At 42.7% G+C, this 17,269-nt stretch overlaps 1 protein-coding gene across 6 annotated transcripts in view; it reads left to right on the top strand.

Moving 5' to 3' along the window:
* The window catches only part of LOC139409302 (phospholipid-transporting ATPase IF-like), a 43,677-nt gene that overhangs the window by 22,149 nt on the left and 4,259 nt on the right, over positions 1 to 17,269 (top strand). The window contains exons 20-30 of one of the 6 annotated variants that reach the window (XR_011634389.1): positions 159 to 312; positions 7,000 to 7,102; positions 8,002 to 8,147; positions 8,255 to 8,314; positions 8,668 to 8,795; positions 8,935 to 9,073; positions 10,659 to 10,724; positions 10,905 to 11,008; positions 11,302 to 11,467; positions 12,173 to 12,258; positions 15,528 to 15,664. Coding sequence is in view for 5 of the 6 variants with exons in the window: in XM_071154239.1 (XP_071010340.1) it covers positions 159 to 312; positions 7,000 to 7,102; positions 8,002 to 8,147; positions 8,255 to 8,314; positions 8,668 to 8,795; positions 8,935 to 9,073; positions 10,659 to 10,724; positions 10,905 to 11,008; positions 11,302 to 11,467; positions 15,528 to 15,752 (1,291 nt within the window). In the remaining variant the exon portion in view is untranslated. Of the gene's footprint in view, positions 1 to 158; positions 313 to 6,999; positions 7,103 to 8,001; positions 8,148 to 8,254; positions 8,315 to 8,667; positions 8,796 to 8,934; positions 9,074 to 9,763; positions 9,824 to 10,658; positions 10,725 to 10,904; positions 11,009 to 11,301; positions 11,468 to 12,172; positions 12,259 to 13,116; positions 14,217 to 15,527; positions 15,974 to 17,269 lie in introns of those variants that run through there. The other 5 variants (XM_071154241.1, XM_071154242.1, XM_071154240.1 and 2 more) reach the window with 5 other exon arrangements.

The raw sequence follows: 17,269 nt of genomic DNA, 5'->3' as shown, positions 1-17,269 counted from the left end.
TTGATTATGTTTGGAAATGATGCATAACCCTCCCAGTGATGGCCCATTTGTGAGATGTAATGTGTGTGTGTGTGTGTACACATCCTGTGTCGTGAGGACATCCATGCTAAGGCTGTATAGTTATTTATACCTGCTCTCCTGTCTGTGTGTGTGTGTAGGATCAAAGAGGACCATGTGATCCAACATGGCCTGGTGGTGGACGGAGCCAGTCTGTCTCTGGCACTGCGGGGGCATGAGAAGCTCTTCATGGAGGTGTGCAAGAACTGCTCTGCCGTGCTGTGCTGCCGGATGGCGCCCCTGCAGAAGGCCAAGGCAAGTTCCCTTACTGTCACTGCTTCATGTCACTACCAACCTATTAGGGGTCTCCTTTATGAATGGAGCCAGAGAACGGCGCTATTCAGATTTTTCTCATGCTCTATCAAGAATTAAGAACAAATGTCTAAAGATGATTGTCTACTAACAGGCTACAACTTATATTCTAGTAGAATTAACATACTGTATGATTAAAACAGTGCACTCTTACAACTCACTCACAACCAGTGTTGGAGAACGTTACTTTTTAAAAGTAACTTGTTACTTTACAACATCACGACCATTGAAAGTAACTTGCAACGGAAAGTAACTAATTAGTTGTTACATTTCTTTTGCGTAACCAAAAAGAAAACCCTCTGAAGACGTGTTGATCATTCTTATGCCCAGTAGAGGTAACGTTAGCACACTACGTCTGTATCACTCTGTGCTATACCAACTCATGTAACAATGACAGACGCAATATCTCCTTTACAATACTTAAATACATATGTAAAAGGAGAGCTCAAATAGCTAACAAGGACAACTGGCAACCAATCAGTTCTGATACGAACTGGGTTATATGTCAATTATATGTAAAACTAGGCCTGTACGACTACATTGTGAACTTTTAGTGCCCTTTTAACGTAAGCTAGCTAGCTACATCATATCAAGCCTGTTGTCTGGTTTACTTGGTTATCTAGCTAATAGCCAATGCCATGGCAAGGAAGGAAGGTAGGAATTAAGCTAGCCTGTTATGCTAGCGACGATGATAACAGTTTAGCTATCTAGCTAAATACATGGATCGCAGTCTGGCTTGCCCTGGCAGGTGTGTACAGCAGTTACAGCATGGTCACTATTATTATATTCAACATCTTGCTAGCTAGCTAGCTAGCAACATTAGCGAAGCCAGCTGCACAGTCACATATTGGCTAGTGTAAACTTGTACCTCGTCTTGGTCCGTACAATTGCCCTTATTTTAGCGCCCCCAAAAACGTAATACTTCCAGATCAACTGTAATGTCAATACCATTGTAAAGCACAATTTCTCCCCTTTCCAAAATAATCAATTACATGACCTAAACACTGCCCGTTGCTGCATAATTCAATAAGGCAATGAGCCCCGTTGGGGCGGGTGGGGAAGCGAAACTAATGCGTGATAGTGAGACGGAGAGATGTGTGGGGAAAATAGCTTTTTTTTCACTCGATCTGTTCAACTTATCACCTTATCACCTCTAAAATGTAAATAAAACACTATAATGAGTTTATAATGTGTCATTATATACCTATTTGAAGGTTTGTGTCGAATTTGAATCGGGTTTTTAGGGCGGTGCTAAAGTGATCTTAGAAATAAACAGCGGCTTTGAGAAGGATGATGGCATGCAATGATGACTCAAAAAAATTACTAGGTATCCCCCCTTACCCCCGTCACTGTCAAATCAAATCAAATCAAATGTATTTATATAGCCCTTCGTACATCAGCTGATATCTCAAAGTGCTGTACAGAAACCCAGCCTAAAACCCCAAACAGCAAGCAATGCAGGTGTAGAAGCACGGTGGCTAGGAAAAACTCCCTAGAAAGGCCAAAACCTAGGAAGAAACCTAGAGAGGAACCAGGCTATGTGGGGTGGCCAGTCCTCTTCTGGCTGTGCCGGGTGGAGATTATAACAAAACATGGTCAAGATGTTCAAATGTTCATAAATGACCAGCATGGTCGAATTATAATAAGGCAGAATAGTTGAAACTGGAGCAGCAGCACAGTCAGGTGGACTGGGGACAGCAAGGAGTCATCATGTCAGGTATTCCTGGGGCATGGTCCTATGGCTCAGGTCAGTTCAAACTGGAGCAGCAGCACAGCCAGGTGGACTGGGGACAGCAAGGAGTCATCATGTCAGGTAGTCCTGGGGCATGGTCCTAGGGCTCAGGTCCTCCGAGAGAGAGAAAGAGAGAAGGAGAGAATTAGAGAACGCACACTTAGATTCACACAGGACACCGAATAGGACAGGAGAAGTACTCCAGATATAACAAACTGACCCTAGCCCCCCGACACATAAACTACTGCAGCATAAATACTGGAGGCTGAGACAGGAGGGGTCAGGAGACACTGTGGCCCCATCCGAGGACACCCCCGGACAGGGCCAAACAGGAAGGATATAACCCCACCCACTTTGCCAAAGCACAGCCCCCACAACACTAGAGGGATATCTTCAACCACCAACTTACCATCCTGAGACAAGGCTGAGTATAGCCCACAAAGACCTCCGCCACGGCACAACCCAAGGGGGGGGGGCGCCAACCCAGACAGGATGACCACATCAGTGACTCAACCCACTCAGGTGACGCACCCCCTCCAGGGACGGCATGAGAGAGCCCCAGTAAAGCCAGTGACTCAGCCCCTGTAATAGGGTTAGAGGCAGAGAATCCCAGTGGAAAGAGGGGAACCGGCCAGGCAGAGACAGCAAGGGCGGTTCGTTGCTCCAGAGCCTTTCCGTTCACCCTCCCACTCCTGGGCCAGACTACACTCAATCATATGACCCACTGAAGAGATGAGTCTTCAGTAGAGACTTAAAGGTTGAGACCGAGTTTGCGTCTCTGACATGGGTAGGCAGACCGTTCCATAAAAATGGAGCTCTATAGGAGAAAGCCCTGCCTCCAGCTGTTTGCTTAAAAATTCTAGGGACAATTAGGAGGCCTGCGTCTTGTGACCGTAGCGTACGTGTAGGTATGTACGGCAGGACCAAATCAGAGAGATAGGTAGGAGCAAGCCCATGTAATGCTTTGTAGGTTAGCAGTAAAACCTTGAAATCAGCCCTTGCTTTGACAGGAAGCCAGTGTAGAGAGGCTAGCACTGGAGTAATATGATCAAATTTTTTGGTTCTAGTCAAGATTCTAGCAGCCGTATTTAGCACTAACTGAAGTTTTATTTAGTGCTTTATCCGGGTAGCCGGAAAGTAGAGCATTGCAGTAGTCTAACCTGGAAGTGACAAAAGCATGGATTAATTTTTCTGCATCATTTTTGGACAGAAAGTTTCTGATTTTTGCAATGTTACGTAGATGGAAAAAAGCTGTCCTTGAAATGGTCTTGATATGTTCTTCAAAAGAGAGATCAGGGTCCAGAGTAACGCCGAGGTCCTTCACAGTTTTATTTGAGACGACTGTACAACCATTAAGATTAATTGTCAGATTCAACAGAAGATCTCTTTGTTTCTTGGGACCTAGAACAAGCATCTCTGTTTTGTCCGAGTTTAAAAGTAGAATGTTTCCAGCCATCCACTTCCTTATGTCTGAAACACATTCTTCTAGCAAGGGCAATTTTGGGGCTTCACCATGTTTAATTGAAATGTACAGCTGTGTGTCATCCGCATAGCAGTGAAAGTTAACATTATGTTTTCGAATGACATCCCCAAGAGGTAAAATATATAGTGAAAACAATAGTGGTCCTAAAACGGAACCTTGAGGAAAACCGAAATTTACAGTTGATTTGTCAGAGGACAAACCATTCACAGAGACAAACTGATATCTTTCCGACAGATAAGATCTAAACCAGGCCAGAACTTGTCCGTGTAGACCAATTTGGGTTTCCAATCTCTCCAAAAGAATGTGGTGATCGATGGTATCAAAAGCAGCACTAAGGTCTAGGAGCACGAGGACAGATGCAGAGCCTCGGTCCGATGCCATTAAAATGTCATTTACCACCTTCACAAGTGCCGTCTCAGTGCTATGATGGGGTCTAAAACCAGACTGAAGCATTTCGTATACATTGTTTGTCTTCAGGAAGGCAGTGAGTTGTTGCGCAACAGCCTTTTCTAAAATTTTTGAGAGGAATGGAAGATTCGATATAGGCCGATAGTTTTTTATATTTTCTGGGTCAAGGTTTGGCTTCTTCAAGAGAGGCTTTATTACTGCCACTTTTAGTGAGTTTGGTACACATCCGGTGGATAGAGAGCCGTTTATTATGTTCAACATAGGAGGGCCAAGCACAGGAAGCAGCTCTTTCAGTAGTTTAGTTGGAATAGGGTCCAGTATGCAGCTTGAAGGTTTAGAGGCCATGATTATTTTCATCATTGTGTCAAGAGATATAGTACTAAAACACTTGAGCGTCTCTCTTGATCCTAGGTCCTGGCAGAGTTGTGCAGACTCAGGACAACTGAGCTTTGAAGGAATACGCAGATTTAAGGAGGAGTCCGTAATTTGCTTTCTAATAATCAAAATCTTTTCCTCAAAGAAGTTCATGAATTTATCACTGCTAAAGTGAAAGTCATCCTCTCTTGGGGAATGCTGCTTTTTAGTTAGCTTTGCGACAGTATCAAAAAGGAATTTCGGATTGTTCTTATTTTCCTCAATTAAGTTAGAAAAATAGGATGATCGAGCAGCAGTAAGGGCTCTTCGGTACTGCACAGTACTGTCTTTCCAAGCTAGTCGGAAGACTTCCAGTTTGGTGTGGCGCCATTTCCGTTCCAATTTTCTGGAAGCTTGCTTCAGAGCTCGGGTATTTTCTGTGTACCAAGGAGCTAGTTTCTTATGAGAAATGTTTTTAGTTTTTAGGGGTGCAACTGCATCAAGGGTATTGCGCAAGGTTAAGTTGAGTTCCTCAGTTAGGTGGTTAACTGATTTTTGTCCTCTGGCGTCCTTGGGTAGACAGAGGGAATCTGGAAGGACATCAAGGAATCTTTGTGTTGTCTGTGAATTTATAGCACGACTTTTGATGATCCTTGGTTGGGGTCTGAGCAGATTATTTGTTGCAATTGCAAACGTAATAAAATGGTGGTCCGATAGTCCAGGATTATGAGGAAAAACATTAAGATCCACAACATTTATTCCATGGGACAAAACTAGGTCCAGCGTATGACTGTGACAGTGAGTGGGTCCAGAGACATGTTGGACAAAACCCACTGAGTCGATGATGGCTCCGAAAGCCTTTTGGAGTGGGTCTGTGGACTTTTCCATGTAAATATTAAAGTCACCAAAGATTAGAATATTATCCGCTATGACTACAAGGTCCGATAGGAATTCAGGGAACTCAGTGAGGAACGCTGTATATGGCCCAGGAGGCCTGTAAACAGTAGCTATAAAAAGTGATTGAGTAGGCTGCATAGATTTCATGACTAGAAGCTCAAAAGACGAAAACGTCATTTTTTTTTTTGTAAATTGAAATTTGCTATCGTAAATGTTAGCAACACCTCCGCCTTTGCGGGATGCACGGGGGATATGGTCACTAGTGTAGCCAGGAGGTGAGGCCTCATTTAACACAGTAAATTCATCAGGCTTAAGCCATGTTTCAGTCAGGCCAATCACATCAAGATTATGATCAGTGATTAGTTCATTGACTATAATTGCCTTTGAAGTAAGGGATCTAACATTAAGTATCCCTATTTTGAGATGTGAGGTATCATGATCTCTTTCAATAATGACAGGAATGGAGGTGGTCTTTATCCTAGTGAGATTGCTAAGGCGAACACCGCCATGTTTAGTTTTGCCCAACCCAGGTCGAGGCACAGACACGGTCTCAATGGTGATAGCTGAGCTGACTACACTGACTGTGCTAGTGGCAGACTCCACTATGCTGGCAGGCTGGCTAACAGCCTGCTGCCTGGCCTGCACCCTATTTCATTGTGGAGCTAGAGGAGTTAGAGCCCTGTCTATGTTGGTAGATAAAAGGAGAGCACCCCTCCAGCTAGGATGGAGTCCGTCACTCCTCAGCAGGTCAGGCTTGGTCCTGTTTGTGGGTGAGTCCCATCTTTTGGGAGGGGCAGAAAACAGTTTTCAACCAGCGATTGAGTTGTGAGACTCTGCTGTAGAGCTCATCACTCCCCCTAACTGGGAGGGGGCCAGAGACAATTACTCGATGCCGACACATCTTTCTAGCTGATTTACACGCAGAAGCTATGTTGCGCTTGGTGATCTCTGACTGTTTCATCCTAACATCGTTGGTGTCCATTTCTTGTTTTTAAAGGATGAGAGTAGGGGATGAGTTTGTAAGACAGAAATAGTTGCTTTATGCGTGCTGTACGTCCCGACGTAACGGAGGGTCTGTTTTTTTCAACTTTTCTCCAATACTATAGAGCCATTACCATTTAGATCAACGCTTGAATAGAAACCTAGTTCACACCCCAGATTTTGACGTCAACACAGTCGCTACAGTCCCATTTGTTTTCTTTGTAGCCTCGTTTGAATGTTGCAGTTGCGCACATTTGTACGGAATGGGGTGAGTTTACGTTACCTAACAACGTGACATTTCTAATTTCTGGAGGAGGTGGAAACTCAATTCGAACTAGCCCACCAAGGCCAACCCGGATTCACTTCAAAGTGCCAATGGAAAAAGCTAAATAATATTGTTAGTTACAACTTACTTATTAGAAAAAGTAACTAAGTAACTGATTACTTAAATTGAAAAACTAACATTACCACAAAAAGTAATCTGAGTACTCTAACCCGTTACCTTGTAAAGCATTACCCCCAACACTGCTCACAACAGTGTGCGCTCTTGCATGACATGCACAAATTGTCTTCGCTATTAATCTTAGGAAGTTATTTCAGTTTTATATTTTGTTTTCTCTGCTTTTTGTATTAGTGATCAGTGCTGTGGAGGGTAGATTATCTGACCAGTGCTGTGATTTTTGTCTGCAGTGTTACATTAAAGGTTAATTTCTGTGGACTTGCTCCTGGTCTCATTTGGACTGCTTATTAATGAGTATTTTATGCTGCTTGGCAGGTGGTGAGATTGCTGAAAACATCCCCAGAGAAACCCATCACTTTAGCCATTGGGGATGGAGCCAATGATGTCAGCATGATTCAAGAAGCCCATGTTGGCATAGGTAAATTCTTCACCCCATCAAATTACAATAGGGTCATTCCACTTCAAAAAGCACAAGAAAGAGGATTTCGATGCCCACCATCTCAGATTGTTCTAAAATCGTTTCTGTTAAGATTAGCATTCCCCCAAAATGATTTTGTTTTAAATATAATTTGGTCTCTGACAAATTAAGCTGCACCCAAATTGGCAATTTTAATTTATAGGATTCATATAATATTCAATAAATATAGTACCAAGAATCTGATTTGGACCAAACTTTATTCTTACAATGAATTAGACATGAGGAATCCAAAGAAATGGTCGAAAGCCACCCACAGACCTACCTACATCCCTCAACAAATATCACCCCAACAAAGAGTATAGAGAATGTATCGGTTCTCTGTTTGACAAGTAGTATGGCGCTGCGGGTCAGAGCATTGTTTTTTTCATATTATATAATGTATTCAGTGGGGATTCAAATTCACTGAGAATACATTACATAGGATGAAGAAACAATACTCCGAGCCGCAGATTCATACCACTTGTTAAACATTGAGAACTAATGGCTTTTGACCACTTCTTTGGATTCCTCAAGTCTTACTTATTAATAGAAAAATATTTGGTCCAAATTGGATTTTAAATACTATAATGATTGAATATTATCTGAATCCTATAAATTAAAATGGACAATTTGGGTGCAATCAATTAGCTTAATTTCTCAGATCAAATTTTATTTCAACAAAAGGTTTCCTGAATGCTTAGTTTCTGTAGTTAGAAACATATTTCAGAACAATCTGATATGGTGGGTGTCATGGCTTTCTGAAATGACATGGAACGTCCCAATAGTCAATTACTCAATATTGTATTTTGTTTGTAGTTTCAATACAAGGTGGCTAATAACAGACCTTTTCATTTTTCCAGGAATCATGGGCAAGGAGGGAAGACAAGCAGTACAAAACAGTGACTATGCAATAGCGAGGTTTAAATTCCTTTCCAAATTGCTGCTTGTCCATGGCCACTTCTACTACATTAGAATAGCAACCCTTGTACAGTACTTTTTTTACAAGGTGAGTTCGATGTTTAAGGATGCTTTGCAGTGCCCTATACAATGAAAACCAATACAGGAGATAGATGTTATTGTCTCAGGTCTAAATCCCTTTTTGTCTTCTTTTAGAATGTGTGCTTTATTACGCCCCAGTTTTTATACCAGTTCTTCTGTCTGTTTTCACAACAAGTAAGTGTCTTTCAATGTCTCATTAGTTCTATTTGTTCATTTTTTGTGGTCCCTTATTACTGTTGCATTGTAAGTGTTGTATCAGTGTAGTGTGTTCTGTGTGATAAACATCCCTGTTGTTCTGAAGGTACCACGTGTAGCTTTATCTCCACTGAGGGATCAACAACTCAAACTGTCCAGCTTTGGATCATCAACATACAGTATAAATTAGCCAAATATCGTCACCAGTTGATGCTGGATAAAGAACGGAAGTGATTTTTTTTGGCAGGTGTATGTGCTGTGCTGTGCTGTACATGGCCCGGGGTTATGTGGCAACCTTGTCCTACCTCGTTTTTGTGTCCCTGTTTCCCCAGACTCTGTATGACAGCGTCTACCTGACACTCTACAACATCTGTTTCACCTCCCTGCCCATACTGGTGTACAGCCTGTTTGAGCAACTGGTCCATCCTCATGTGCTGCAGAGTAAGCCAGTGCTCTACAGGTAGGACATGGTGTTCTATTTGACATATTTTTTCCCATACAGAATGAGGCTGTACCTCCATTAGATGCATTTACCTGAAAACACAACAAGCATTTGATAACGGACAGTACCATCCGTTTTTGTCCCTCTACACCAACAGAGACATCAGCAAGAACTCTCTCCTCTCCTTCAAGACCTTTTTGTACTGGACACTGCTGGGCTTCTGCCACGCCTTTGTCTTCTTCTTCGGTTCCTACATCCTGATGGGGGAGGACACGTCTCTCATGGGGAATGGACAGGTGAGGGTGGCTGTACTGTACCATCTGCTCTACCTCTGGTAGTGGTCCGCTTGGAGGAGGGAGGGCCAGAGATCCACCTGGCTTGGCCTGACAGGGAACCTGATTGTGAATGTTCTGTGCAGATCTCTGGGAATATTGATTGGGTGTTTTACCAAGACAGTAATATGAAATATTGATATTTCAGTTTGTTAGGCAGTGTGATGGCAGTAAGTTCTAGACGGTTCCAGGAGGCTGCCTGTGTTGTTGTGGTTGTCTGTGTCAGTCTTTCTACTAGAGCAGGGGTGGGAACGGACTCAATTTACTTTAAAATGACTCAAACCAAATTGAAATGGTGAAGAAATGATAAAGGACCTACATTCATACAGTTTCTTGTCCAGCTCACTAATAATCGCCATAACGGCATATGGAGCTAGACAGTCAGGGAGCATCGACAATTCCCAAAATAATGTATAGAGGACTATATTTTTTTTTTGCCAATCTTGACAGCGAGGAAATATATCCGATTTTCAGTGCCGCCCTCCGGACCTCGTTGAAGACCTACTGCAGCCCCCGGGGCAAAACGAGTTTGACGCACCTGTACTAGATTGTGGCGTGTTGTTGAAAAAGAACTCACCATGTTGCTCTTTTTTGCTTTTTGTTTTCTTTATTTTTCCTCTTTTCTCCCTCTTTTCATGCTCTGCATGTCGTCAGATTTTGAGAGCTAACAGACAACTGGTAAGAGTTGACTGAATTACCGTGGATGCATGCCCGTCATAGTTACTACCCTATCATCTGTTACTATCATTGGTCCATTCTATATCAGCATCCTGCTTGGTTATGCGTTTGATGATGTGCTATGTTTCTCAGTGTGAGTGGTGATGGCTAGTTGGAGACGCTCACTTCCATAGCTTTCGGAGAGTCAGTAACTTTGTCTCCACAGGTTAGGCCTAGTCTTCTGGAAAGCTGTCTAATAACACATCACTCGATCTCCATTGAGTGAATAAAACATTAAGAACACCTGCTATTTCCATGACTTAGACTGACCAGGTGAATCCAGCTGAAAACTATGATCCGTTATTGATTCACTTGTTAAATCCACATCAATCAGTGTATTTGAAGGGTAAAAGACAGGTTAAATAATTATTTGTAAGCCTTAAGACAATTAAGACATGGATTGTGTGTGTGCCATTCAGAGTTTGATTTTAAGTGTCTTTGAATAGGTATGGTCGTAAGTGCCAGGCGCACCGGTTTGTGTCAAGAACTGCAACGCTGCCGTTTTTTTTCACGCCCAACAGTTTGTATCAAGAAAGGTCCACTACTCCAAGGACATCCAGCCAACTTGACACAACTGTAGAAAGCAATGGCATCAACATGGGCCAGCATCCCTGTGGAACGCTTTTGACACCTTGTAGAGTCAATTCCCAGACTAATTGAGGCTGTTCTGAGGGCAAAAGGGGGAGGGGGGCAACTCAATATTAGGAAGGTGCTCCTAGTGTTAGGTATACTCAGTGTACATCCCTATTAAAGCATTATTCCTATGATAATGTTATGCCATTGTATTTTCTATGTGAAAATTCTTAAATGTTTTATTTTATTTGTCTTGTAGATGTTTGGAAACTGGACATTTGGCACTTTGGTATTCACAGTAATGGTCATCACTGTTACACTGAAGGTAAATCATGTTATTTGAGTTTTTGCAATTGTTTGATTCATAAATCTGAAAGCAATCCCACATGAAGTCTATCTATGTTTGATATTGTTGTCACTGGCACCTCACTCCTCTCTGCTCTCCTATGTTGTTTCACATGCTGTTCTGACCAAACTACATGTCGTTTCTCCTCTCTGTCAACAGCTGGCCTTGGAGACCCACTTCTGGACGTGGATGAATCACTTTGTTACCTGGGGCTCCATCGCTTTCTACTTCATCTTCTCCATTTTTTATGGGGGAATCATCTGGTGAGCTGAGCTGCCATCTCTTTCCCACACAACCTGTGTTTGTCTAGTACACATGGCACTCCAGTATATAGTATGTGATAAGACCAACAAGTGTAATTGAACTGCATGTGGCATACAGTCTACTCAGATTTTCACCTGTTTTACAGTGGCTAGCATCACTATCTCCATTGTCATCTCAGACAGTCAAAAAGCTTAAAGTTCCATTCCAGGCTCTACTCACAGGGTTAGTTGAGCATAAAAAAAATGTTGGCTGACTAACAGTGTGATTCTCTGTGACCTTTGCCCCCCTCCAGGCCTTTCCTCCACACCCAGGACATGTACTTTGTCTTCGTCCAGTTGCTGTCCAGCGGCTCTGCCTGGTTCGCAATCATCATCATCATCATCACCTGCCTTTTCCCTGACATCATCAAGAAGGTGTTCTACAGGCACCTCCAGCCCACCAGCACCCAGAAGTCTCAGGTAGGACATAGGGGGAGGGGTGGGCAGCTTGTTGCTAACCCACAGGACACCCTCACAGCAACGTTTGTGGTAACAGACTATACACTGACAGGAAACGTATGACACTCGCACCACAGCATGGCTTTTCACCTCACAGACAACACAAGAACAACAATTCACTGTGCAACTGACAAAGGCACGCTCAAAACAACGGGTTCTCTGTTCCAGCTCTAAACCTACTGTAGCGTGTCTGTGTGTCTGCTAGGTGGGAGAGCTAGACTGTAGATGCCAGATGGTAGGAGCATGTTACTCAACATGAACACAGTTGTTTGTTTTTTTTAAACAGCCTCCTCAAACAGACTTTTCAACTGTTCTGTTTTTGTGGTCACAATTTCCTCTTTGCTTAAAAGGTTGACATTGATATGCCCTGTTTTTTTGTTTGTTTATACGTATTGGCCTTTTTTGCATCAAATAGTTGTTCAGTCAGAAATTCTAGCATCCCCACTCTAAAGTGCTGCTCGGCGGTTCTTAGAAGATAAAAGCTCTTTCTTTCTCAGGCTTGAGTCTCATGTCCTGTCTCTGTGATAAAGGCACCTTTCTCTGACTGATGTACTCGTGTGTGTGTGCACATGTGTATGTTTCTGTCTTACTACTCTGTCTACCATGTATGTCTTCTTCCCTCCTAACTGACTGTCTGTGTGTTCCGCCCTTCCCTCTGCTCTGTAGATGTACTCCAACCGAGTCGCTATAAGTGACGACTTCATCGCTCTGCAGCCTCTCTCCAGAGCCAAGAATCAGCTGGGCAAAATTAGGTAGAGTAGGAGGGCCGTGCTGCCTAATAAGTCTTGTCTGCATGCAGAGGACAAACTAACTAACCAGCATTCTAGGGAAAGGGAAATGGGGTTAAAAAAAGAGGAAAGGATAAGTCTAAGTCACTTTGTTATGCACCCCTGCATGTTGGCCCTAGGAAAGCCTCTATCAAGTGCGCGCCACTTCAGGTTAGCATAGAAGGACCAGTGCTCTCTGCATTGGGCAGAGCAGCCCCTCACTGCAGCATGGTGCAGCAGCCCTAATATAAAGCTCCAGCCATAATGGCATGTGGAGCACAGCTTGAGTCTGTTTGTGTGCTGCTGCTAATACAGTAACTCTGAGGCACAAAATTATAGTTAGCAAGAACTTCAAAGCTTCTGGCTGGTGAATGCTATTTCCATAGGAGTTTATTCACTATCTCAAGATCATATTCTGGACAGCATGCTCTTAAACAGTAGCATTCGTTTCTTAAGATATGCACAATGAGCAGAGAAAATGACGACCACTCCATCCAAAAGCAAGTGATCAATTTCCTAATTGGATTGACTTGTTTATGGAATAATTGATCATCCAAATTCTAAATTAATTCCTCAGTCATCCAGATAGTTGATCAATTTACATAATTGAAAGTACACTGAAATGAATAAACTGGCTCATTGGTTCTTTGGAACATCTTTGTGCCCAGTCTCCTAATTAAAAGATTTGTGTACACATTGTTTTGGACACACATTGATCAGTAACTGCTATGTGGCTATCCTCGTACCTCCAATGGATGTGGGAGTAGTTTTTGTGCTCATTCATCTTGTTCTCTCCTGTTTCCTTCTGTCCGGGAGACTTAATGGGTTGTTTTGTGCTTCCAGATGGAAGAGGATAAGAGTTCAGTCAGCTCAGAATATGACTCTGCTGAAAGCTGGAGCCGAGGGGAGGACAATTGGCAACTGCTAGCTGCTTCTCCTCCCCCCGCCCAAGGCCCAGCCCTATGCTCCCCTAGGTAGTAGTCCTACTCCTTCCCTGGCCCAGCCAGGCGTCTGTGTGTGTGGGTCCTCCCCTGAACTACCATTGTCCACCCATCCCCATATAGCCCCCCCCTCCGCCACATTGACCAGAGCCATCCCTCCTAGAGACTTTAGCTGGGATCCTATCAGGGCATGATCACCCTGGGTGGTGGGAGAATGCTGGCACGTTTGTTTAACTGTCCTCTCGATGTCGTCCCCGTTTGTTCTCCTGTCTGTCTGGATACTACAGCATTCTGCCCTGTGTGATAACAAAACCCAACCTCATTTAATCATGATTTGTGTCATTGATCACCTTTCTGTCTGTGTATGTAAGCAATAATGTTTATGCATGTTTTATTTGCCTAAATGCCTTTAAAGCAGCAAAAGACTGAAGCTCATTGTTTCAAACAAACCATATTTTTCATTTCAATATATAATAATCCTACCAGCATATGGCAAATTGATTGTTCTGTCATTTTTTTTCTTTGGCTTGTTCTTTAGATTACATTTATTTTTTTGTTTGTTCTTTTTTGGTGTTCCCCGTCATTTAACTTTCATATACCTCATCCCTGACTTAATTTAATCAAATCAATGGCAAGGTTACTATTTCACCTCATTAATAACAAAGATTATGATTGTCAATAGATCAAATGTATCTCATTGTATTTCGCATGAATGTTACCAATATCACCTTAGTCGAACTCCTATGTATTCTTGATTTTAGTATTTTTGGTCTGTTTTTGGTGGGTTCTACATGTTATTGATGGCTTCTATGCTGTTGATGGGTCTAGCTAGCTGACAATTGTGTAGTTCTGTGTGACTGGTATGATATTCCTGTTTGTGCTAACACAAGGTGTTAATTTACAGGGGCGGTAAATCACGTAGGAAATGATTGGGGGGGCAGCTGATTTAAACTAACTGTAAAGTGAAAATTTAACTTTTAAAAGCTCATCTGTTATCTTCTACCCAAATAATGTTGTTGACTCGTCCTGTTCTCATATTTGTGGCCAAAGCATGAATTTCAGAAAAAAAACACTCTTTACTTGTATCTCAAACAGACTGTTTCAAAGGGTATGGCTATTTCCTCATAGTGGATGATGTCATGTTTTTGGCCAAGATGGCTCATTGGCTAAGTTGGCCAATCAGCGTTTACTTGTCATGAGTATTTGTATTGACCAGTATACGCCCACACCATTCTGTTGTTGGTTACACCCACAACATTCAAATATAGAAAAACAGCTTTTTTTAACACACTTAATTCCCATTTTTGGAAGGATTAATATTGTAATTTAATTATAGGTCATATTTCATAAATGTGGAATCACTGGACAGCTACTTTAACTGTCAATCATCACCACCTCCAACCATGTTAGAGGGATTCCCTAGCGACAGGTCAAGATGGAAACATGAAGGATTTTTGTGTAATCGGCCTTGTACAGTGTTGATGAGAAGAATATCAATATCACCTGAACTTGCTTGCCAGTTTTTCCAACAGTTATGATTCGGAGGACAGTGTGTAATGTAAGATACAGTAGAATGATACATTCATGACAATGTAGCCTAATACCTATTTGGTTTAGTCTTCTTACCACTGTTTCTGCTGTTGTTGCAAATATACAGTAGTTTCTGAGTGGTGGGGAGAGGGGGGAATTGAGCGTTGTAACCCCAAACCAGTGTCGATAGTCTTGGGATGTGTTCAGGTTTGCCTCTGCAGCATTGCTCTGCGCAATGAGTGCTTACTCAGGAAAATGAAGAGTTTGCTGTAAGAGATCAGAGCCGTCTATGAATCGACTTTCTTACACTTAAGGCTATGCATTTTAAATTCGCAAAATTCTCTGCCTTTGCCATTCATTTGCATCCGTAGGATTGTCTTTTGTTTGCGAGTGAATCGCCATTATATATCATTATGTGTAACTGAGCCGACTTATTTTTAAGCACACGTTACACTGACATAACAACTCTGTAACTACTGTGTGATTTGATTACATGGACAGGCTTGCCTTGGCAAATACTGCATCGTTTATCACTTTTAAATGTATTGATTCAAGTCTTTATTTGATTGATTTTCACCTCCCCAGCTTTACTGTGTACATTTGTGTCTGACACCTTGTACATCACCCACCCCTTATTGTTGTGAAGAGCTCAGAATCCCCAACACCCCCTCCTTGCTCCCTCGACTGTTTCCTTCTGGATAGTGGTTTGACCTTTTTTTATGTGCTGATTGTAATATTCTCTTGTGGTCTGCCACCTGTCATCTCCCCTCCCTCTCTCTGCAGCTTATTGAGACCAACTACCAGGGCATCGGCTGCGTGGACTCCATGTGCTGCTACTCGGAGGGGGAGAATGGGTGCACCCGGCTGGGCCAGATGGTGGAGCAAGTAATGGGCCGCTGCGACCCTGCCTGCGCTAACAGGTGTGACCCCATGCTCTGTAGCCTCTACTGCTGCAGGCGCATCTCCTACAAGCTGGAGCAGGACGAGCCCACTGCTCCCCAGGAGTAGCCGAATAGAGAGAGGTCCTAGCCTAGTAGAGAGAGAGGTAGACTAGACTACGCTCTTACTGGTAGGACAGGCACCCCAGTGATAGCCAAAGGTTTTGTATGGAGGGAGAGTAGTATCAGGATCCTAGATCTAAAATTACCTTTAATGGAGACTTGTTTATCTTGTATGCTATGATCAGCTTCATGGGGTTCTTATGGTCTATTCTTCTTCCATATTCAGTGGGACAACGTGCTCACCAATGTAGCCATGTGTCTATGTAATCCGATCTGTCCTTCCAAGTCTGTACTCTTATGGATTTCTTTTTAAATCTTCTTTCACTCGTGGGCTTTTTGTAACCTATCTTTGTGGCTGATCGACCTTGTCGTCTTCTGAAGTTTTGTGCTTCTTTTAACTTTTCCAAAGCCTGCTGAGTCAGTGTGTTGCACAGTGTAGGCTAAGCCCAGGTTCAGAGTCCAAGTCGCTATTGATCTACAACAATGTATTTATGTTGAAAGATCTTTTCAAGAGAATGCTACTCGAGGTATATTTATTGGATCATTATTAAAGCATTCTCGTTCTGCATTTTACCTGTACTCCTGGTCTTGGACTTGCCAAAGTCTGTTTATAGTGTATGTGTTTATCTATGGAGAATGACTGCATGATGCCAGTGTGACGCTTTCTCAGCCCCTCCCTTGTCTGCCCACACATGTACTCTACACCCTCACTGTCCCAACACTGTGAGGTGAGTTGAGCACTGGGAAAGAAAAGGATCTAAGTTAGACTGAGACTTGTTCCGGCCTTAATGCTAAGATACTGCCACTGCAAAGGGGCAGATAGAGACCCTACCATGGGCCATGGGAGGTATATATCAGCCCTACTTTACTGTACCCTGTACTATCACCGAGTGATGATGCTTTTGACATGCTGCAGTGTTTGGTGTCTGTGTGCCACAGCTGAAATACTGGGACCACACTCCCTGACATAAAGATACTGGAAAACTGTAGTCTCAAAAGGAGAATAGGAGAGTGTTTTTGCTATATATTTTATACAGTTAAGTACTTGAAGCCTTATAAGTGCTTTTGAGAGGAAGAAAACTCTCTTGTTGCATGGGACTGCCTTTGGTATTTTGTATGCTGAGTAACCAGACGTTGTTGTGTGTGTCCCATGATCTTTTCTATAATGTCACTCCTCCTCTTGCTTTGCTGCACTTTGTCTGAACCTCTCGTCATTGCCACTGTGTCTAAAATCTAGATAATATTCAACTTCCCCCATCAAAGTTATTTATATGCTGCTGTTATCACCTTGACGTCACTATTCAATCTAATATTCTGCTGCTTGCCTTGTTCTCTGTGCTGTTAGATGGCCATAGACAATGGACTAATAGCTTGATATCAAGAGGGAGTGCCACTAGACTAGACAATTCACACCAACATACACATTTATCAAGAAATACTTATTTTTGAAATTACACCGCACCATGTACATATAAGAGCTTAAACGGTTGTCTTTGTCTGAAAGACGTAATCCACATAGCACGT

Source organism: Oncorhynchus clarkii, chromosome 5, assembly GCF_045791955.1.
Source record: "Oncorhynchus clarkii lewisi isolate Uvic-CL-2024 chromosome 5, UVic_Ocla_1.0, whole genome shotgun sequence".
Taxonomy (NCBI): Eukaryota; Metazoa; Chordata; class Actinopteri; order Salmoniformes; family Salmonidae; genus Oncorhynchus; species Oncorhynchus clarkii.
Note: the sequence above shows the minus strand (reverse complement) of the source record. Positions and strands in the feature narration are given on the sequence as shown.